We start from the raw sequence: 23985 nt of genomic DNA, 5'->3' as shown, positions 1-23985 counted from the left end.
TTTAGTTGATCTTCGACGTCTTTACTCTCTGAAAAAATACAACATGTTTGAAATGTAAATACACAACTCCTGACTTATGAAACGGAAAAAAAGAAGCAAATCAAGGTTTTACCAGCATTGAAGGGTCAGTGGTAATAATCCACTGAGTCATGTCAGACTGCTGGTGTGTGTGGGCGGCTCAGCTTTTGAAAGATTTGATTGGGGCGTGGCCATCGGTAACAACGGGGTGTTGATTCTCTCTGTAAACTACAGTGACGCAAGCCTGCTCAGTTCTTTTCACAGTCACACAAAAATGTTCTCCAACCAGTGTGTTGTGATGAAATATCAATTATTTCAACAGTGAACTGTTGTTTCTCAAATTTAAAAGAAAAACTAAAAATTACACAACGCTTTCTCAAAACATTTTCTTAAAGAGGAAGAGAATTCAAAATACAATTTGAACGTAATCTCATGATAAAACATGTATTACTTTCATAGATAGTGAAGAGAAATAAGAGTTTTAATCATGTTCCATTACAGGGTTAAAAGTGCACAAGAACAGAGGAGAAAAGTTCATCATGCTCTTAAAAGTTAATCATGAACCTGCAAGTTTATACTTGTGTGATAAGTTTATACATCTGCAAAGCTTATACTTCTGCAATTTGCTAAACACAGCGCTAAAATGTTAGACACTGTTATTTGAAGGGAGACATATTTCAGGAACTTGAGATGTACAATGAGTTTTTTAGACCAACATGTAATGAAGGATGAGTTCCTGTTTCTGCTTTCTTACGCTTAGGGAAAACTAGCATGTAGAGGGACCTCACACAGGCCGGAGATAACACCTTTGCTCTACAGACACATATATTACCTTGATATGAAACACTCCATGAGAAGGAGTGAGGATCTCATGAGCCAAATACATGTTTCCTTCTATTTACAGGCACACTGATTATCTTGTCGTGACACATTCTCACAAGCAGAAGGTAGGATTTCACGAAGTCTGCATTACCATTTTAGGAAATACTCATTTATGTAAATGATTAGCACGCATTGCCATTTAAAGAGCCAAGCCGAGCAAACTTTATTTAGGAATAAACATTTAATAGTGCATTCATAACAGTGTATGCCTTCATTTATTCACATATGAAACCCATATAAATTTCCAAATAATAACTTAAGTCATGAAAACGTAATTTATAAAAAAAAAGATACACGATATAGACATATTTGTGGAAACACCCGATAATATAAAACAATCCAACACAAAAGTTCTCTCTTGTAGTTTGTTGTATTGGATTGTATTCTATTGAACAGTGTTGCTATTATTGTGTCCACTCCCTGTAGTAGTGTACTGTCCAGGACTCCTGTGATGCTGGCCGGTGACCAGCAGGGGGAGCGAGTGCTCAAAGAGTGAATCCTCCCAGTAACAGACTCCCTGTGTGCAGGCCGGCTGTGTCAAGTTGCTTGTGGTTTGCAGTTGAGTCAGCGGTGCACCAGCTGCCTCCGCTCAAGTGTCAAGCTTCCTCTGTTGTGTTTTTCGCGTACATCTGTCTGTCACCTTGAACCTCTGCGGCGCCGCATCGCACACGAGCCACAGACCCGGCAGTCCAGGTGCAGAATCAGCACCCCGAGGTGGATCTCAGCCAAAAAGCAGCCCCTCTCACCGAGTGAGATGGTTCACTGCATTGTCCGATCAGCGACTTCACTCGCAGGTTTTACTTCCGCGAGAGGGTCAATAACGGCTGTGCTCGTCTGTCGCCGTGACGATGACATCCATCCAAATCCGCATGGACACGGGATTGGTCGCCACCAGGAAGAAAAGACGGTCGTATGTCTTCACGCAGAACGTCAGACTGGGCCGCGGAGACTGCAGAGAAGGGACAGACAGCAACACTGTGACAATAATAACACACATGTAATAATAACGATTATAAAGTGAAGCGTGTGACATCCGTTGTTTAGCAGTAAAAATACTGTAAAAGTCTCGTCTTGGATTTCCTACTGAAGTAAAATAAGTTGAATGGTTCCCGACTTAGGGGTCAGGCCCCTTTAAAGGTTCATAACGTAAATCTGAGGGGTCGTGAGATGATGAATGAGGCTGCAAAGAGGAATTAATAGTTTTCTTAAACTTCATAAAATGTGTTGTTTTTGTGAAAACATTGGTTTCACCACTTTAGGCCTTAAACTGTTATTTTAATCAAACCTTGTCACAGGTTTTAAAAGGTAAAAGTCTCACTGTAGTGCAGAGTACAAGACGTGAGTACTTGTACTTTGTAGTTAAATTCCACAACTACAATTGTCCTGTAGGAAATTTGCTTTGTGATTTTACTTGAGCAGTAAAATGCAAATAACACAGTGGCTACCTAAATGTGAACCTGGAGTCTTTCGACATTTTTTCATGCCAGCGGGGAAAAAAAACTACTCGGCAGTACTATTGTTACCCGACACCGGCCTTTGGTTTCTAATGCAAACCTCAAATCATCAAAAGAAACTTCATGTGGATACAACACATGAGATTTGAAGGCAATTCTAGTTCAGCTGAAAAAGTGCTCTAACAACAATGTGAAAAAGAAGATGTGCCCTGAGTCCCGAGTTGTAACAATATGTGTTCTGAGGCACAAACCTTTTTAGTATTTTTGGGACTGGGATCACGACTCGGCTAAACTGGCCTGTAGATCCTATTTGAGACTCCAGACGTTTAATTTAGATGGCATTCATCAAATTGTTGCCTCAGGCATGAATAGTCTAGAGATTTGGCATGCAGCCTGATGGATTACTCCACAGACTTTGAAAGATTTTTCCGAGTCACTCGGTGTATTAGAACTCACCGAAGCGGCCGTGCGTAGATGGTCAAGGTAGACTTCTTCTATGGCCTGAAAGTAAATGACTCCTTTCAGCTTCCTCTCGTCACAATCTGCAGCAAAAAGGGAGAAACAAGTTAGAAAAAAAGTGGGAAGAACATACTTATTAGGACTCGATGGACCTATTAAAGTCATAAAGGTTATTAGTACTCTGCAACTTTATTTATGAATTTAAGAATGATTTATAATTATCTTGAGTCCTTATTCGTCGAAAGATACTTTAAAGTAAATAATGCAACCAAATTAGAATTATTTCCACTTCTGGGGGCAACGCACAACAAAAAAGCACAAAGATGCAAAACTGTTTATTGACGCAACATTCTTTCACAGCATGTTTGACTTCCTTGTAGTGAGTTAGTGTGACACACATTCATGCAAACAAGCAGTCAGTATGTGCGCACTTCACTCCCCCAGCCAGTCTGACCTGTATAGTAGGCGAGTCGCTTGTGGTCCATGTCGAACAGGAACCATCTCTTCTTCCAGGTCTTGACCCTCCCCCCTCTTTTGGTCAGGAAGCCTGCGCAGCGTCGAGGCATCAGCCGCAGGTCCATGCAGCTGGACACTCCGTGACCCAGAGACTCCACGTGGGCCCGCAGGTCAAAGTTGGGAGCGAGGAAGAGGGGCAGGCTGTGCTGCTGCAGGGCCTGCTGCGACCAGATGATACACAATTTATCTTCTCGTATTTTATCATGATACCGGCACGTCTGTCTGCCCTGAAAAGACCTGTTGTGCTTTTCTAGTGCATGTACATAATTGTGTCTGCTTAACTTTTTCCTTTGGTCAAAACAGATCAAATCCTATCTTTTAAATTTAAAAATGCAGTAGATTTTAAATGCCCGCAAAAAAATACACATCTGACCCTTAAAACCAACTGTTTGTTGAAAGTTGAATTCTGGGTAGTGTATGTCAGGAGTTCTCAACCTTTTGTAACTTAAGGCCCACTTTTGTCTGGTGAAAAAAACAAACAAAAAAACCAGAACACCTTTCCAAATAAATAGAAACAAAACAGCCAGATGAGAAAGAAAAAAAGAAGAGAAAAAATATGTGTTATGTTATCAGCTGTAATGACCAAAATAAATATTGTGCTTACTCTCACACATCACACCCTCTCATTGTGTAAGAAATGTTTAAGTACTCACTTTTTTTTTTACCACACACTGTTTAAAAACCGCATCGGAGGGAACGTTATCAGGCTAATAATTGCAAAACCCGAGCGTCTCTTCCTAATGCTGTGTCAAGATCAGCCTGGTGATATTCAAACTTAACTGGTTACTAAAAAGTATGCATTTCAATTTGACATTCTTTATACATGTAAATTATTGAGCACATATGGATATAAAAGGTACATTTGTACTACCTTTGTATACCAACATGAAAGAGATAATAAGAGTAAAGCACATGTGTAAATACCTCTAGTGCCCACTAGATGTCACTCTGCCGCCTCAGGCCAGTTTGTGAATAGCTGACGTGGTGTCAAATCTGTGGTTCTACTGCATCCATCTATCCTTTTTGCTATTTAACTGTCCAGTGCGCAGAGTAAGAGGGCAACTGAGAAAATATCTTGAAGACCAGCATATGGTTGACATTTCATACATACCTCTGGAGAGTTTGGGAGAGAACTGGCCTTTGGTTGCTTTAGTTCTGGTTCTGGCTCTGGATCTGGATCTGGCCTTTGTGGGTTCTCTTGCTCCTTTGGTTCGGTTTGGGGATAGTTTAGCTCTTTCTGCTTTCTCTCCTCCAACAAAAACCACCGGCGCTCTTCCTGGGTGCACACAATGAAAATGATTAGCTGATCGTCTTTGAATACAATGAAGACTTATTTCAGGGTAGCATATTTTTTAAAAAATGATGATGCCGCTCTGACAGATGTGTGTATGATGGATTCCTGGTTATGTGGATCAAAAAAAAAGGAAACATGAACAATCCCCTTTCAAACTTCACATTAACTCACAAACATAAAACAGTCTTGGTATTCACCGGTGCTGCGAACACGCATCACAAACATCCACACATCTGCTGGCTGTTTTCTTGGACCATCATGTGCGAGCTGAGTGGGTGTCAGAGATCAGACAGACGTGTCTAATGCGCTGTGTCGCGGGTGATTAGAGGTGTCGGCAAGTGTTTCCCACGGCAGGTCACTCACCCTCTCTCTGAGCAGCCTCTCTCTCTCTGCTTTGGCTTCCCTCAGTTTCTTTTCGATCTCCACGAGATCCAACAGACACGGGCTGCGAGAGGAAGAAGAGGGTTCATCAATCGATCTCAAATTACTCCATTGGTGAACCACATATAAAGTTGAGATACAAACAACCCTAATGTGTGGAGAAAGGAGCTCTAAACATGAGCCACTGAGATCAGTCTAAAATTCAACATGCAGCACATCAACTGTGTTTGCTTTGACCAAACAAAACTGGTATCAAAGTAAACCCACAGTAGTATTAATCAGACAAAATGATTATACAAACAATACGCTTGAATTACGTTGAATACCATTTCAGAAGTTATTTTGTAAGATAACAAGGAGTCTCTTCAATCAATATGTGACTTTTTAAAACAAGATGAGAAAATTGCCCCAAAAAGGTCAAATCATGTGTCCAACATCAGTTAGTGCAAAAAGTCAACATACATGTCTATTGCACAACACTGTCATGATGACCATACAGTACTGACCCTTATTGCAAGCAAATAACTCTACGTAACTTTGTAAGAAGTTATGTTTATGTCTGACACGTTTCACCACTGGAACAGTAAGTCAATGTGTGTATGACACAATAAATGGCATGACTAACTTTAACGCTACTGACTGCTTTTGTAACCTATTTTAATGCATTGGTCACAATTGAGATTTTGGACGACTTTGCTTCCAAAAGTATTTTTCCGATTTGGGGGGAAAAAAACATCCAAATTACAAATATTGTTGTTAGTTTTATTACTTTGTCTATTTGCATATGTAATTTTTTCTATGTACTAATAGCAATAGATAATGCCTCATTTGAATTGTTTTATTTTAAACACACAGTTCCCAAAAACTTTAATCTTAAACTCTTAATAGTATATATAAACTGTGTAAATTTCATTGTCATATAAATTTGTTAAGCTTTAATCCTGATTCACCTTTAGTGACTACCCCGAGTGCGATAAACTTCACCTCCTCTAACTATTGCTGCTGCTGCTGCTGCTGCTGCTGCTGCTGCTGCTGCTGCTGCTGCTGCTGCTGCTGCGTTAGTTGTGAATGTGTTGACTATAACTAATGCTATAACTATTACAGTGTGCTCACTTTGGCTTTGGCTTGCTCTCCACATATCTCGTGCTACTGCTCATGTTCGTTGCCCCGTCAGACTTCGTTAAAGACATGTTGCCTTTTCTCCCAAACAACGAATGTGCCTTTACGGTTGCATTTAAATGCTGAAGTAAGCATATTAAAAAGCTACTCTTCATTTCTCTCATCAAAGGAGCAGCGAAGTAGCCGACCTGGCAGCGCGGGAGCTTGTTACACTGTTGCACGGAGTGAGGAACCCGCCGCCGTTGCTGTTCCCATGTCTGTGGCCGCTGCTGTGGCCGTTGCTGAGTCTAAGGGATGGTTGGGGGGAAGTGAAAGCCTTCGGGGTCTGGCTGTCTGGATGCGTCCTCACCAAGCCTGAGAGAGGAAGGAGATAGAGAAAGACGCACAAGAAAAACATGCATCGGTCAGCGAGAATAACTTTATATAAGATCTGGGCTGAGAGAACGTTGAGCGATGAATCACATTCGATCAAGAAGAATTTTCAGTTACAGCTTTCAGGAACCGACTAAGGAGAAGCACACCTGGCAAGATGTGACATGACCTTGTAGATCAGGCTACTGGAAGTTTTGGTGACAGTTAGGTGTGTGGGTGAAAAATATACACTACTGAGGATCGAAGTATAAAGGCTCTTCTGTGGCTCATCCGGTCTGTACAGGAAAATCCTGCTTTTTACCAACGTAATAACAGCCTGCAGACTCTGCTGACACACCTTTGATTTGACTAATAGGGAGGGAACTGAACAAACAGTCAGACAACATGAGTGAAGAGAGAGAAAGGGTGCTTATTGTTCGATATCATGGGGCTCTCAGCCTAAGCAATCAGGAGCTCAATAGAAAACAGAAAAGGTGGCTGCTGGTAGCTCACCGTGTGCCGACAGCGGCCTGTCGTTGAGTTTGTTGTTGCGATGAGAGCTCCGTCTTCTGGGCAAACTGACCGATTCTTTGCCTGGTTCCTGCAGAATAATAAAACATTTCAACTTAAATCTTGTAAACTAGAGCTGAAGCGATTAGGCGATGACACAATTAGTCTATTGACGGATAGTTAATTGGCAATTATATCGTTGACGTCCCTTTTTAAGCACCAATACCAAAAGCGCACAGCTTCCAGCCTCTAATATGGAAATAAATGCTGGTTTTATTGACCTACTACTTGACATTAAACTTAAAATATCCACAACAAAATAAGAAGAGATGATCTTTTTACTTTTCTTTTTACATTTTCTAGACTAAATAATTAATAGCTTCGTTGAGAAAAAAATTCAAATGATATTGAATTAATAATAAAAACAGCTGTTAGTTAGAAACACATGCTATATCCACGGCAACATGCTGCACACCTGAGGAGGCTTGTGAACGGTCAGAGGGGAAAGTGACATCATGCAGGGGGCTGAGCCGGTGATGTTGGACCAATCGGTGAACGGCTTCTTGTCTTTGAGAACCTGTAGGACCAGATTACATGTCATTTGAAATTGAAGACAGCTGAAATGAACTGGAGCGGCGGGCAAAAGGACGGACGCGGTGACTGATGGAAGCTGCTCCGTTCGACATACCGCGTCTGGCTGACAATTAAAACTCCACTTCCAAGAGGGATTGTATTGAGTTAAAAATAAATTATCATTGCCTCCCTATCTTTCCCTCTGACCCTCCCTCCTCGCTTGACTCACAAACGCATGAGCAATTCAGTCGCCACATGCAGTCCACAGTTTAACCCTTATCTGTCCCTTTCACTCCTCTCCCCCGGTACATTCCCAAAGGGAATGTGTGGACAGAGAAGACTTATACAACTGTGCCCTACGTCCGTGGCTGCAACAAGGAAATCCAATCACTCATTTTGCCTAAACTATCAACTACACAAGTCATTTTCTATTCGATACAACGCAGCCTCAGTATGAACAGTTCACCACACGCGTCAGAAGTCAAACACATGCTGCACGTGGTCATATTGTAGTCATTTACACTTGTCTGACACTGTCTTGTTCCTTCTCATCTGCAATGCCACTCCCTTCTGACCTCCCCCATTCTCTCAATTACGAGAGCAAATGAATCCAACATGAAAGCAGTTTTCTGACAAACATAATATTAACGGCGTCAGCCGCACGGATCGATTTAGAGGAATTTGTTTCTGTTGGCTTACCGCTTGTCAAAAGGATGTGGAACTTCTCCCAGCTTGCCTTCTCTTCCTCTCTCTCTCTCTCTCTCTCACACACACACACACACACACTCACTCACATGTCCACACACACACACACACACACACACACTCACAAAAGGCAGCACCCTCCCACACATAGCTTACTCCTCCCTCTATTCCTTTCCTTTCCTTCATTCCCTCCCTCTCTCCCTCTCTCCCTCCATGTCTAATTTGCATTTTCAACCTATTAGGTGATGTGAACATTTTGATCTTTCTTTAGAAAACCAAATGATGCATCACAAAAAAAAAACTTTCCACGTAAACAACAAAATGCACTCAAGTCTAAAGTTGGGTGAGAATTTGCTCACCACAAAAGTTAGTGTAGCTTAAACACATCTGGAACAGGGAAGCTATTAAACTGGACCAAACTGCTCCAGAACATCTTGGGCATAAACAATTAATGATCTGCACTCCTAAAATATTCCAATTATAACTCAACCAATGAGACTATGTATTCCTCTCAAGATGTTTAGTTGTGTCTCCAATTTCACTCCCTCTTTAACAAATTTACTTTTCCATGTTTAACAGTTACGAGATTCCTATAGAGTGAGCAGTAAACCGATAACTCTGTGCACTTCACTTAACACTCAGAATTTAAAGACTAAACTGTTGATTTAAGTGAGTGAAGTCACATAAGCATGAATGAATATATATATATATATATATATATATATATATATATATATATATATATATATATATATATATATATATATATATATATATATATATATATATATATATATATATATATATATACACACACACATACATATATATATATATATATATATATACACACACACATATACATATATATACACATATACATATACATCTGCTGTCTCTACAGCAATCCAACACCACATGTGATGCACTCTGGGAACTTTTGAAGGTAACCCTTGTGTTTCAGTTATATCTTTTGAATTTGATCAAACACGGTCGCCATATTTGGTAATTTTCACAGGTTCCCTTCTTTTCTCCATAAAATATAAAAAACAGAGAGAGAATGAATTATTACTCTTGGTTGTTGAGTAGCAGTAGTGGTTGTATTGATATAAATCTCTTACCGTTTGATTTGTGTGGACGAGGTCTCTCCTTTCCTTCCTCAAGGCGTTCAACTCCCTCTCCTTCTCCCTCTCCATCTCTTTCAGCTGTCTCTGTAACTGCTGGACTCGCTCCTGAAAATTCACAACGTGATTTCCGTCAGCGTGCACGGCCACATGGTCTCTTTTCTTCAAAAGAAATGGCATGTGATGTATCTGATTCATCTGGGCTGGCCTGAGTTTACTTAATCTTTGCATCATGTTGTGGAAGTGAGGTCGAGGAAAACATCCTCGATGTGTGAGCAAGTGTGGAGCGCCGAGTCGAGCTGATCTCCTCAGCCGGGACACAATGCAAATCTAACTACCACTTTGCAAGTTAATGAGAGGCACGAGAGGGACACGTGACAGCAGCGCTGAGAGTGGAAGTCAAAACTAATGACTGACCGATAATAAATCAGCACCTTAGGACAGCAAATATGACAGTGAGAGAGAGAGAGAGAGAGAGAGAGAGAGAGAGAGAGAGAGAGAGAGAGAGAGAGAGAGAGAGAGAGAGAGAGAGAGAGAGAGAGAGAGAGAGAGAGAGAGAGAGAGAGAGAGAGAGAGAGAGACAGACAGACAGAACAGAAATGAGTTGTCATCTGGCCTCACTGCAGCTGAGTCAACTACCATCCCTCTCACACAATCCCCCTCTTCTTCTCCCACGCTGCACTCCTCGTCTTACATACTCCAGCTAATTCAGGAACAACTGCATATTATTTTCAACATCTAATTTATTGTCGATGTTCATGCGTTCTTGTGGAATTGGACATGTAAAAAGAAAAAAGCAGTCAGTTTGGAACAGAGATCAGAAGTAAAAAGCTGCTCCTACTTGGAAATAGTGGGGGCCACAGGAATGATTGAGAAACATGAGATTCAAGTCATGGTTTTCTGACTTTTGGACTCATGACATGTGAGAATGACCAAAGAGTTTGTCAAAAATACAATGAAAGGTTAATGGTTCTATGGATGGTAATCTGTTTCGCAGTCCAGATTTAAATATCTCAACAACTATCGCTGTTCTAAATTTATACAAACATTCATGGTCGCCAGAGAATGAATCCCTCTGACTTTGGGTATCCGCAACTTTTCATTGTAGCGCCACTATGAGGTGGACATTTTGGGTTTGGAGTTAAAGGTCTCGAAAAGTATTGTACTGATTGCCCTCAAATTCGGTACAGACATTCATGTACCTCTGAAGATGAATTCCAAAAACTATGTTGACCTTCTGACATTTTATTTAGTGCCTCCGGCCACCTTTATTTATCCAATCTTTTGGTTTATGACTAACTGCGAAACTAAAGACATACCCGTCAGCGTCAGCTGTACTTTATATTTTGTGCAAATAAATAAGCTCAGATGGTGCACATGGTAAACAGAAGCATATTAGCTTTGTCATAGTGAGCATTTTAGCATGCTGATGTTTGCATGTAGCTCAGAGCACCACCTTGTTTAAGTACAGTTTCACACATGGCTGTAGAATATGAGATCGCATGTGAAAATTAAACTTCCCTACATATCTTTCTAAATCTCAGTAATTTAAAAAGATATTGAAAACATATGTTCAGATCCATACATTTATTCTCCAAACAGCAGTTATACATTTAAGTTGTATCATGCAAGTGCCAATTTGTTCCAGGCCTCTTCAAATTACCGTCTGAATCTGAAGAGTTTTACTGTCTCTCTCAATTTGTTCTTTTTCTTTAATCCTCCATCACAAAGCTGCAGAAATAATTGTTTAACAATACCAATCATTATCTTGGCGGTCACATTAAATCTGATTAATTGTGAAGTATGTTAGTTTTCTCTGCATTTAGAGTGCCTGTTCTGGGGCGTCCAATCAAGCTTACTCTATTCAAGCTATAAATAATAAGCAGTAGTTTTCTGCCAATAAAGAAAATCTAAAAGTCCATTACAGATATTAAACTCTTTACTTGGATGAATGTGGCTCATTAAAAATATTACGGAAATTGTCATTTTAGCTGAACAATATTCCTAATACTTGTGTTTTTATCTTTCCATCTTCTCCACTGTTGTCGCTGCTCTGCCTTTCTTTCCGCTTGCTCTTATGATTTCTCTTATGGTGGCCTCTGATGCAATTAAGCTTGCTGTACAAAGTCATGTGATCATGTCAGGGTGATGCTGGATGAGGGAAAGAGTTCACGCTTCTGTCAAGACTTAACGGAGGGGGAGAGGAAGGAGGGCGAGTCTTAGCCTGCAATGCCAACCATAGGCTGTGCCTTGAGAGTGTGTGTATATGCATGTACTGTATATAACGGGGTAGTGAGTCCGTCAGGGCCAATAAGCCAAAAAAGGAGGATTTTAACTGTGCTGCATTGCAAAAATAGGATCAGATTTATAGCTTTGTCGAATAATGCCAACAGCTCTGTGATTATTGTAGGAGGAGCTCAGATTTGTGGCTTTAAAAGTTCATTTCATGGTCTGCTCTCTACTTATTTTAACTCTGAAAAGGAGATTAGTTTCAGACGCTCACAATTGGTGGATAGTGCAGAACATTTCAGCAAGAAAAGCAACCTTTTGTTAAGTGACAAAAGGTTGGAGGGAAAAGCAGCTTCAGTAAATGTTTCTGTTGGATCTCTAAGATGGCTTGTCTTTCTCTTTCCATTCATGAATAGACAGACTTTTATGATTATTAACGGACAGAAAAAATAGAGAGATGGGTGACTGTGAGAGAAAATACTTCAAGATTGTAGGAATAGAGGTTGTTAAAAGTTATAGTTGTAAAAAGTCTTATTGAGTTACCATTGATACAATTGCTTAAAACTCTAATAAAAACAAAGAAAACCTTCATGAACTCACATACATTGGCATTGTATGCGTGTCTAAGGGGTTGATGAAATAACACCTTAAAATCGCAATTTTCCAAAAACGTACCACAAGTCTCCGACACGTCATGAACGTTGGCGAGCTTGTAAATTGGACCTTAACAAATCTTTTGTCAAAAATTCCAAATGCTGATGTCTTTGTAAGGCAGCCATAAAGTCCAATACAGCAGTATTGGTTCATGTTATTTTGTCTACCTGCTCTATGTACAAAGCAAGAGTCTGTATTGAAGAGAGATTCGCTGGAGATATTAATCCTCACGTCAGCCTGTAGGGGTAAACACAGCAATGAAGCACATGACATGCAGATAAGCTGTGAACCTGTACAACACGTCAGGAAAAGCCATGAAGTCCGCTGTAAAATTACTTCTGACGCACGTTGTGGTTTACCTGCGCGCTCTTGATCGCATGCTGCTGATGAGAGATTTCTTTTTCCTCGTCCCCATCACTTTCCCTCTCCTTCTCTTCGTCCGCCGTGCTCGCGTCCTCCTCGTCGATGCCGCTCTCTTGCTCCAGAACACGAAACTCCAAGTCTTCAAAGGCCCGAACTGCTGCTTCCATCGCCTCTTTCTCCTACATTCAGAACCGAGCGATGAGCAGTTAGTCCAGTCTATGAAAGTAACACTTGCATATCCCCATCGTCACTTCACCAAAATACCTGCGCTCTGTTTCTTGTGCATGTCACCCCTGTTTGTGTGCATGTGTGTTGGCGCAATTTTGAAAAAAAAAACTTTGAATGAAATAAAATATGGCCAAATAAGTCTGTTTGGTCACATTTTTAAAGAAAAATAAACAAACTATGCACTGTGTGTGTGTGTGTGTGTGTGTGTGTGTGTGTGTGTGTGTGTGTGTGTGTGTGTGTGTGTGTGTGTGTGTGTGTGGTGTGTGTGTGTGTGGTGTATGCGTGCATGCATGCATGCATGCCTAAAACATTGACACATCAGGTTGAACAAGTACCCAACAATCACACTTTGTGCAACTGCAAAAGCTTCTGTGTAGGAGTCAGAATCTCTGCCACAGTAAGACACCTTGCATCTGAGGCATACTGCCTGAGCAAAAGAAGGAAAACAAGTATCAGTTTCAGATTTCAACCTGATATCTGCCAACAACGTATATCTTGAGTTATAGCTGTGGGCAGTTAATTGTGTTTTTAATGAAATATGATTCACAGCTTAAACCCTCTCAAAAGCATGTAATGCACACTTTCATGTGCTAGTTTTCTTATTTTTTTTCTTGTCAAACAGCTAACGATGATATGTCCCACATGAAATATTAAACATCTGCCATCCTGCCGGTGTTGAATTGAACTTTTGCCGGTCCCCCTGACGTAGCGCTGATAGCGGCCGTCAATCAGACAATATTATGAACCCAGACACGATGGAGTTGTATGTTCCCACGTATGAGGAATTTAGACAACGAGTATAAAACAGAACTTGTTGTTATTTTCATGGTGGATGGCGGAAACCGTAACTAGTTTTACAGAGATAAGCCGGAGGCAGTTCCTGGAGTCGCTGAAATTCACCAAGCTGTGTGCGGCTACGGATGGTGTTATGAACCCAAACAGGAGGGCGTATGCTGTTCCAACGTTTTTGTGACTTCCACAACAAGTATTAAGCAGAACTGGTGGTTATTGTTTTCATAGTCGATAGCAGAAAAGATTGCTCTTTTCATGGAGAGAAGCGACGGGAGATAAGCCTCGCCCCCTTTGTGGCAGCACGATTATTCATCGCCGTGTAACACAACTGACGCGGTAAACGTGACGTGAAAAATCGTGTCGCGTTTGGTGTGAACACAGCGTTAAAGTGGCTGCGTGCAGCTCAGCCACTCACCTGCTGCAGCTGCAGTGTTAGCTGTTCTCTCTGGCTCTCTGGCTGACTGGGGATCAGTTTCTGCTTCTCCTCATACTTCCCCTTCAGTTCCTCCAACCTCCGTCTTTCCTCCTCCAGAATCTCTCGCTCCTGCAGTTACAGACGGTAAAGCAAGCGTACAGTCATCACCTGATTGTTTAAAGCAAAACAAATGGAAAATTTGAAGAAAATAAACTGTTTCACGAGTAAATTTCCCCAACAATATTTACAGAGTTTGTTCTGAATGACTTCAGACAAGTTATTTCAAAACCAGCTCGACTCCAACATTCATTTCATGGGAATTGACTTATCGTTGACATGATCTTGTGTTGATGTTAGTGGACGATGACTGAACCCACACATTTCTAAGTGTGAAAACTCCTCTAGACAACTTTTTTTTTTTGATTGTGTACTCAAACTGGACCCCAAATAAATTGAAAAATATGAAAAAATTAAATTAGGCTTTGAAATTAATCCTGAGGTATATAAATAAGTTAAAACATGTATAAACAAACACAAATTTTGTATATAAATGCTTCAATATAATACAAAAAACACAATTACATGTTTTTTGTTACAATAAGGACTAGAATTATGAACAGTCCCCTGAAATACAGAATAAAAACCTCTGATATAATTACATGTATATGTCTCACACACACACACACACACACACACACACACACACACACACACACACACACACACAACACACACACACACACACACACACACACTCCAAATGCAGCATAATCGTACCAACTAAAAAACCTTTGATCTGAATTGGATTTCAGGATACCTTCACTCTGTCGGTGCGTCTGTGCTTCTTCTTCTTGCTGGCCTCCTGCTGTAGAGCCTGCAGCTTCTGTGTGTGTCTGTGCAGCTGGGTCTGCTCCGTCTGCAGCTCTCCCTGCAGCAGGGCGATCTCCAGCTGCAGCTGAAAGGACAGCAGACGCCACTTTGTTGAATCATATTGACCAGAGCTTAAGCAAGTCAGAGATAAGCATTCCTTTACCGTGACCGGCCAATGTTTGAAGAGAGAAATGTGCAGACTTCAGCAGAAACTAAATCAAAGATCACCTTGAACACACTGTCTTGGTTGTTCATTTGTGGCCGCAGTCATAGGGAGTTAAAAGGAATACTTCACCACAAAGCGGACCATTTGTATATTAATTCCTCATCCTGTGTGACTCTGAATTCTGAAAGAAAACCTAGTTTTTCTCACATGCCTCCGAGGCGAACAAATAATCAAAAAACGGAGAGTCTTGTTGAACTGACATAGAACAAGGATTAACAGCAAAACAATATGAAAACATGCAGTAAAATCCAAATGTCATCCAAACTGTCCAACTAACAGTCCAAAAACTACTGATAATAAGATCTATATTAGGATGATATTAAGGTCAGATCTATAAAAAGCAAATGACTTGCATTTGTACAGCTGCAAAGCTTTGGCATTTTTGCTTCTTTAAAAAAAAAAAAGTACATTTGCCACTATTCTCTAAATTGATTAAATAGTTTCAGAAAGTTGTATCGCTTCATTGTTTTGAGCTTTTAGTCACTCCGTTGTCTGCTATACATTTTACGCCAACAACCAAATCAGTTGCTTTCCTTAAAGGTGATGAGACAAAAAGATTTTGTGTTTGCGATTGGGCCACGAACGTCCAACATGCTCACTTCGATCTTTAGTTCCTCCTTCTGTTGGTCGATCTCTGTGATTCGCTGTTGGAGCATTGAGGGCGACGGGAGGACCCTCAGTGAACCCGCCTCCAGCTTTTTGATGCAGAACTTACAGAAAATGAGGCAAAAGTAGAAGAAGTAACCACATGCAAGATTGAAAACAGTAGACAGGGGTGAGTCACTGGTTTAACTGCATGGAGGAGACGCATATATCTTCTAACATGCAGCTACAGAGGAGGGTCTGCTGTCCCACCACCCCATCGTTTGACATGAAAGAGCTGCAACACAATCACCAACAGCTTCATCTCACTCACCCGCTCACTCTCAGTGCTGCTACTCTCTGTATCTGACTCCGCCCCCGAGGAGGCGGGGCTCTGAACTCCAGCCACTCTGGTGAGCCAAGGCGGCCTCAGCCCCTGCTGCCACGGGCTCCTGGGGATCTCCATGTTATGTTGGGGCATTTCTGAAAGGCAAGGACAAGGGAGGTAGCTAATGAGAGCTACTTACTTTGGTGAATATGGTGGTAATCTAATCTGCTGCATGTTTGAACGCGTGTCAGAGATCGGGTGACCGCTCAAAGAGAGGAGCTCACAGCAGAGTTGTAACTGTGCAGGCACTTTAAGACATTTAAAACACAGAACCCCCGTCCGCTTAGCATCCAGAAACCAGCCTGTGATGGAGAAAACACTTTACAGTACAGAGGAAACAATAGCGAAAGAGAGGGCAGAGATGTGGGCGGTGCTTTGAGGTTGTGTTTTAAGCACTCTGCTGTGTGTGTGTGTGTGTGTGTGTGTGTGTGTGTGTATGTGTGTGTGTGTGTGTGTGTGTGGACAAAGAGTGATAAACAATAGGCTTTTGATGTGCACAATTGATGAAATACTACAAAGAGGCCACACAAATATTGGAACACATCAGGATTGACTTTGAAGTACTTTATGTTGTACTTTTATTGTTCTGTCTGTCACATTCATTTGCAATTATCAGAGCAAACATAATTCTGTGGCGTTTACACTCTTCTTCTGCATCCAAGTGCTTTTCAACATTTAGGAATGTGTCGACCTAAAAGGCCCAGATCATCCTGTTCTCTTTATTCTATCTCAGTCCTCTGCTTTGTGGTTTCTCTTGACACAAAAATACACATTCACAGACCAAAACCTATTTTATGATTCCTATTGTCCAACCTTTTCCCACCATCTACCCTCGCCCTCTATGCCCTCTATGCCCTCTATGCCCTCTATGCCCTCTATGCCCTCTATGCCCTCTCTCTCTCTCTCTCTCTCTCTCTCTCTCTCTCTCTCTCTCTCTCTCTCTCTCTCTCTCTCTCTCTCTCTCTCTCTCTCTCTCTCTCTCTCTCTCTCTCTCTCTCTCTCTCTCTCTCTCTCTCTCTCTCTCTCTCTCTCTCTCTCTCTCTCTCTCTCTCTCTCTCTCTCTCTCTCTCTCTCTCTCTCTCTCTCTCTCGGACCTTATTAGGCTGCAGGGAATGCAGGCGGAGTGGAAGCACATAGATAAATATACAGCTGAGATATGAGTGAGGGCTTCCAAACAACGCTGGCCCATTGACACGAAGACAGAGACTGGAGAGGGATGGGAGGTGGATAGGGTGGGAGCTACTAAAACAATCATGAATTTTCCATGTACATAAAATATATGTTCTCATTTATAAAGTATTTAAGATGTGTATATGATTTCAATAGTGCATGCAAAAACACACTTTTTCCCTCCAGTCCGCCCATGATGTAGACTATACGGCACTCACAGAAGGCCTAGGTCTGAAACCCACAGTCCGCCACTGGTAGGGAGGTATATATAATAAAATAAAATAAAAATAATTTGCCTCGATTGATTATCGTTACTTAAGAAAAGGCTTGGAAACCACTGACTGTATTACTGTATTGATCATTTGTCCCACTTTGAACAATTTCCACTGTGTTACTTCTGGGGAAAACGAGGCAGAGAGCCACAGCGAATTACATTAATTTCTAAACAAACATCAGTGCAGGCGCTCACTATCAGCGCTCCAGCTAAAGTCCACTCAGATAGACTATCAACACCAGGGAGCCAAGAGAGAGTGAGGGAAAGAGAAAGAGGGGCGCATACACGCGTAAAGTCCAGGTTTTCATGGAACACAGTGGTTTGTAAAATCCAACAAACAGGCCAAACAAACAATTCACTGGCAAAACAAGAGGGAAAAGAGGGAGACGGTAGGAGACAGGAAGGTCGTCATCAACTATGGATTTATAAAAAAAAAAGCACATAAAGAAGAAAAAAAGAGGGGAAAAAAGGGCCAGAGTTTGGCCTGAGAGTCGGATCAAAGAACAAAACACAGTTTTGTGCCCAAAATAATTGGACTTGATTGTGGGGAGGGGAGCGCCTCTGGAGAATAAGATAGCAGAGAGGGAGGGAACAGAGCGTGCGTGTGTTTGTGCGCATGCTTCTGAAGATGAGTTATGCAATGACGACCCAGAGGTAACATAACACATAAGACATTCCTCAAACAGAAACACTCTGCATATTAGTGTGCAATGCTAATGATCAACCACAGATCAGCAATAACCAGCAACGGCTGACTCGCCATAACACAAAATCACAGTCAGACCAGTGTGAGAGACTTGCGCTCAACAAAACTCATGTCATATTGTCTCACCACGCAGAGTCGAGTCCCTCTTACTTTCACTCTGAGGCTCCACTGAAGTTTCATCCTATTCCATCCTTATCACCTGTGTCTTTAAGTTAATATAATCCAGTCAATAAAAACACTTTCTGCTGCATGACAAAAGTGACTAAATCCATACAAGCAGACGTGAGTCCACGCTGCAGCTACATCAGCGTCTCTTTTAACAGTCTGTTTTGATCGCAGAGATAGAAGTCCTACTTTCTACAGAGACAGTGGTCACACACAGACACACCAATGGATTGTATCCTGAACGTTACATTAGCTGCCATGCTGTTTGTTACATGAAGAGCTGAGACGTTGACAAAATAAGACTTTAATAATCTCAAAGTACGTAAAGTAAATCATGACAAGATTGTTGATGTGATATGTCCCACAAAATGTTGGTGTTTTAGAAAAGAGGAAACTACTTTTATTTTCAATTCAATTTAAAATAAATAATACAAATATATTGATTTTAAAAAATAAATATATGAAAATGTGTGCAGCCGAACCAGAGATTCCATACCTTTTATAAATACAAAATAATTATTTGTCAAAACATGTCGCCTACATTACCCACAATCCACAAACAAAAACTGGGGTGTGTGACACTGGTGGCAGCTAATGTCGCCTTGAGCTGCTTTAACCTGACGATGTCATTTTATTTTTTATTTTTTTAACTCATCACAGCCACAAAAGACATGATTTAGCTGTTTTGGCCAGTGGAGTGTCCCTGTGTACCACCGTCTTTGCAGTATGTTACTATGTCAGCATGAACACCTGGGCCTAACGCCTCTTTCCAACATTCAGCCAGCGAGCCAACATTGTCCAGGTATACCAATGAAAACAGGTTGGAGCGGAGGCAGGTACGCCTAAACAGAGTGAGGGCGAGTGTTTTTCCAAACGACCAACACATCGAGTAGCCTGTTGGCTGACACACAGAAACTATTAGCATATAGCTTAGCTCTCAAAGGATGAAATTAACACACAGCAGCACCCAAATAACCTTGTTTCTGTCAGGACCGCCCCCCCCCCCCCTCCCTCCCCCTGTTGGTGAGAGGCTGAAAGGAAAAGTGGGGCTAAGCATTGTGTACACAAAACCATAAAGTCAACAGTGACAACAGCTATATTCCATCAGCAACACACACAGGACAAAAGAGCTCTGACGGTGTGGTATGCCCTGTGTGGGTGTGAATGCCGATTACAACCCGTCACTATGCGTTCAGTCCCAGGCTGTATAGGGGAAAACATGTCACACGTAAAGCATGTGAGCAAAAATGCCCCGTAAAGAGGGGCCAAATGTACAACGCCGAAATAATCCACAGAAGCAGAGCTTTGGAGGCCAAGCCGCTCTCAGTTCAGTCCAACTAAACGTTAAATTGATCGGATATCAATGGAGGTTTGTGTGGATTTGAATGACATAATAATGTGGCAACAGGTAGGTCTGACATGTGGTCTGAGTGACACGGCTGAAATGAGCTTACATTGACACACTGACGGGGACTGATGTCTGGGTTACTGTGCACTGCAGTGGAATAGATAGGCGATGTATGGAAGCTCTGTGGGCTGAAGCACAGTTTACAATTTGACACAATATGAAAAAGATTGATCTTTCTACTTTGTTTTCCGTTAAACCAACCAAACCATAAACTACGTGTACACTGTTGATCACTTGTACTCGTTGTATTTGTGCCTTTTCATCCGGTAAAACCAGGACTTCAATAGATATTTTCCCTCGATGAAGGTCAGAGGACCGAAACTTTGAAAACAGAGTGAGTACCAGTCATCAACAGTGGAGGAAGTTTTATTACATTATTTTACAAAAATAACTGTGAAAAAGTATTGAAATTACATCGAATAAGATGCAGTTAAATGCAATCTTTTCACAGTTGCAGACCTTGAAAAACATGAAAAATTAGCAAATTATAGTGAAATAATGTCACATTCACCACAACATACATTCACTACACTGCATACTGTACTGTACTGTGTACTGTACCGCCTTAAACACAGTAGCATGATACAGACGAGAGGAGCATTGACAGTCCAGATGTCAAAGTGCTTCTTGAGTCGTCATCTGCAGAAGGCATAAAACCAGAACCAGCTATTAAGCCATGTGAAGTACTAGGAAGTCACATATTCTTTTTTACTGGCCACAGTTAAAAGCTGCAGCTTTAATCAAACAGACCAGATCTGCAGTCTTTAAAACTGTCAGCTTGATGGCAGGACTCGACATCATCCCATTAGTATCTTATGCACACAATGTTTCCAGTGAGCGCAAGTCATTTTCCTATTTTCATTGTTAGGTACAAAACACATGAAGTCTTTTTTTACTAATTGGCTTCTGCTTGATTGTATAAAAATGGGAAATAATGGCTGCAGAAGCTACACTGCCATACGTGCGCACGCACACACGCACGCACGCACACGCACACACACACACACACGTGTAAATGTTGCACTAGATTTGATTCCTTGACATAGATACAAACTGATGTATTTATGGGTCTGTTCTTAAGTTAATTACATGAGCATGCTGTCATTTGACAGATTAAAAGCAGAAGAGGGCACGCCAGTGACCTCTGGACCTGCAGCGCGTGGCTTCCGCTGGCTCGGCGCCGAGGACCACTGAGCTATCGTCACAGTACAAGTTTGTGAGCAGGAAAAGCAGGTGAGAGGAGCCGGTTTGGGCTGTCACTCAGCTGTCACTGAGAGGAGAACGGGCCAAACCCTGCCTGACACCTGGGTGGCAAGTTAAGCTCATGTTGCACTTGCAAGAAAATGTAACAAAACAACATACATTTTTCTAAATTCTAGTGGAAAATTGCCCAACGAGTGTTTGTATGAAATTTTGTGGCGTCACAGCAATCGTCAGTTTTAGCACACGTCCGGGTATATCATCTCCAGCACCATCAGAAAGGCCTGGACATTGATTGAAAATGTTAAAGCTAGTGCCAACAACACCGTACCAAAATAATACTTTTTTCAGTATTCTTCGCAAACTCTGATTCTTCTTCTTCTTCTACAAAACAGGCCAACTCTCTCAAATATTAAAGGCTGTGTGAACACAAGCTGCCGCACAAGAACTTTGCTTGAATTAAAATCTAAAGTAAGAATAAAAAGTCTGGATTCCAATCAGGTAGCCCGTTTTAAAAATCAAAGAAATAAGTAAACAAGATTTGATGCCAGCTTCCAGTCCCTGATACTCTGGGCTATGAAATCAGATTTTGGTCAATAAAAAAAATATAAGTGTTGAGATTCAGTATATATCCCTACGACTAGCCCCAATTCACCAGAATGCAGAATTTAGTATGTGTACATGGTAAATCATAAAAAGCAATACATGAGGGGCGGGGGGCGGACTGTTAATCAGAAGTTCTGCTGCTATCGTACATTTCATATCTTTGAATATATTTTTGTTTTGGACTGATCAGACAAAAAAAGCAGTTTGAAGATTTGACAAAGCAGTTTCAGAGTCCTGGTATTGTGCTTACTGTTGTATTATACTGGGAGACCTTTTAGCTGTGGGCTTTAATTGGGCCTTTGCATTAGAACATCTCATGGACAGAAATAACAAATGCAGAGGTGAAAGATACCGTGGGAAAATCTCTTCCTCGTCTTGCTACTGAACATAAACTCATGGCATCAGTACTGGTCCAACTGCACTGACAGATATCCAGTAGGCCCAGTAAATCTTTGGGAATTATGATGCAAGAGTGATCCATTAATGACAGCCTTAAGACGAAGGGCTTAGACACAGATTTCGTCCGAGGACAGTCAAAACAAGACGCGACTGTGTGTGTGTGACTGACAATAACTAAAAGCCAGAGCACCCTAGACAGCCAACCCTTCAACACACACTCCCACCCACTCTGTTTACCCTGTGCGTGCTGATGGAAGGATAGGGGGTGAGATATCTCAGGGTCATCAGACACAACAAAAAAAGGTCATTTACTGTATATATAAAACCGTATAATTAAGGTCAGTGGAGAAAAACGTGATGCAGGGCTTGAGATACACTTTCTGTGTAGCTTGAGCAGTCTCTGTTGAATCTCCCCCACTTCTGCCCCTCAGACATCCTGAGTCCACCGGTCATGGGACAAGGTCTGAACAAAAACAGAATTGAGCTTGAATCAATGAACTACTTCACACTCACGGCCGAATAATTAGGTTCAGGCAGATTCAGCTTTGAGAAGGCACACAACAATCAGGAAGCTGTGTGAAAACCCTCCTTTGTTTTGGGTGCAGAGTGATTAAAGAGTAGATGCGGTTGAGTCGACAACAGAGGGACTCCCAGCGTCCCCCGTGTCCTCAGCGCGTTCATTTCTGGGCGATGTTACTTCACAAGAAGTATCCTTCACAACAGGAACAGCGCGAGCTTAGTGACAGTTGTTTGGAGGTGGGAGAAACTTCCCGCTGACTTGGCAATGGCAACACAAATAAACAATAATACAAGAATTGAAGCAGACCACCGCTCTTACCTGGAAACCGGTGTGGGTTGAGGGTTGTGTGTTCTCCAATTCATAACCCGGTGGCAACGGCGCGCGACGCTAAAGAGAGGAAACGCGGAAAAAGAAAACCGTGACGAAACGTCACTTCGGCAAACTCTTTGACGCGCTTTCGCTTTGAGACACTCAGGTCAGAGCCGCGTCAAGTTACTTCGAGCTCGACTGTTTGCTGTGAAGCTGACAGCCACGTTGTATTCCCCTTGTTTGTATGTTATGTGTTATCTTCACCACCTTTGATTCAATCCCACCCAGGCAAAACTGACACGGCAGTGTGAGCTGCTGCTGCTGGCGTCAACAGGTGAGATTGAACTGAAAGAGCGCGCGCGCGCGGAGGAGCAGGGGGGCGGCGGCGGAAGCGGGGGCCGACTAATAAAAGTGTTTCGTGCTGTGGGCGTAAATGAAAAAAAAGCCTTTACGTTCCTTCAGTCCCAGCGAACTTACCCGCCGGTTCCCTCTGACCTTTTTGTGCGGACAGCGAGAGTCCCGTCCGCGTCCTCCCACCGAAACGGGATTTCTATTCTGGGAACTGACGGAGCTTCTTTCTCATTGTGGAGCGGCTCAGCCGGAGAGTCGTGCCGGCATTCTGCCAGTTTACTGCCCAGTGAAAAGGCCACTTAAATAGTTTTCATGACAGGCTGGGAATGTTTTAATAATGTAGTGATAATGTAGAGTCGGGAGTGCCCGGGGTCACTTACAACATATTAAATATTTTTACAAACTTGAAGGGAACAAAAGCAATTTTGACCAAATCCTGAGCTGCTTTATTACGCGGTTGTAATATCAGTAGAGAAACAAAATAATGCTCTGACCTTTTATTTATGTATCAATACAACATCATGTTACAAGTAAAACCATTGCCTGCTGCTGCCAAATTGATCCACCGACAACATTTCATTCTTAATATTCTGATTTGATCAAAACTAAAAAAGGCCAGCTGGAATGAAAAAAAAAAGTCGTCTTAGACGTCCATGTCCTCCTGATCCCGCTCCTCGCCATCCTTTGCGACGTCGTCTACCTCGTCCTTTCCCCAACACAAGATGGCCTTTTATACTTTTTGAA

At 41.8% G+C, this 23985-nt stretch overlaps 1 protein-coding gene across 2 annotated transcripts; it reads right to left on the bottom strand.

Annotated features, from left to right (window-relative positions):
* Window positions 1-1057: 1057 nt before the first annotated feature.
* phldb3 (pleckstrin homology-like domain, family B, member 3) lies at window positions 1058-23011 on the bottom strand. Of its 2 annotated transcripts, none has more exons than XM_068570328.1 (15): window positions 22900-23011; window positions 16080-16228; window positions 15763-15873; window positions 14885-15022; window positions 14068-14196; window positions 12629-12811; window positions 9384-9494; window positions 7460-7561; window positions 6988-7075; window positions 6312-6477; window positions 4987-5068; window positions 4441-4605; window positions 3268-3490; window positions 2811-2896; window positions 1058-1849 (listed from the first exon to the last, which is right to left on the bottom strand). In XM_068570328.1, the coding sequence occupies exons 2-15, from the start codon at window positions 16224-16226 to the stop codon at window positions 1715-1717; spliced, it is 1866 nt and encodes a 621-aa protein (XP_068426429.1). In that variant the 5' UTR covers window positions 16227-16228; window positions 22900-23011; the 3' UTR covers window positions 1058-1714. The 2 variants fall into 2 exon arrangements, with proteins under 2 accessions (XP_068426429.1, XP_068426430.1); XM_068570329.1 differs by having other exon boundaries at window positions 3268-3487.
* Window positions 23012-23985: the final 974 nt, after the last annotated feature.

Source organism: Clinocottus analis, unplaced genomic scaffold, assembly GCF_023055335.1.
Source record: "Clinocottus analis isolate CAN_PGR_092001 unplaced genomic scaffold, fCliAna1.0.p SCAF_9, whole genome shotgun sequence".
Classification (NCBI taxonomy): Eukaryota; Metazoa; Chordata; class Actinopteri; order Perciformes; family Cottidae; genus Clinocottus; species Clinocottus analis.
This window is presented reverse-complemented; position numbering and strand designations above follow the sequence as displayed.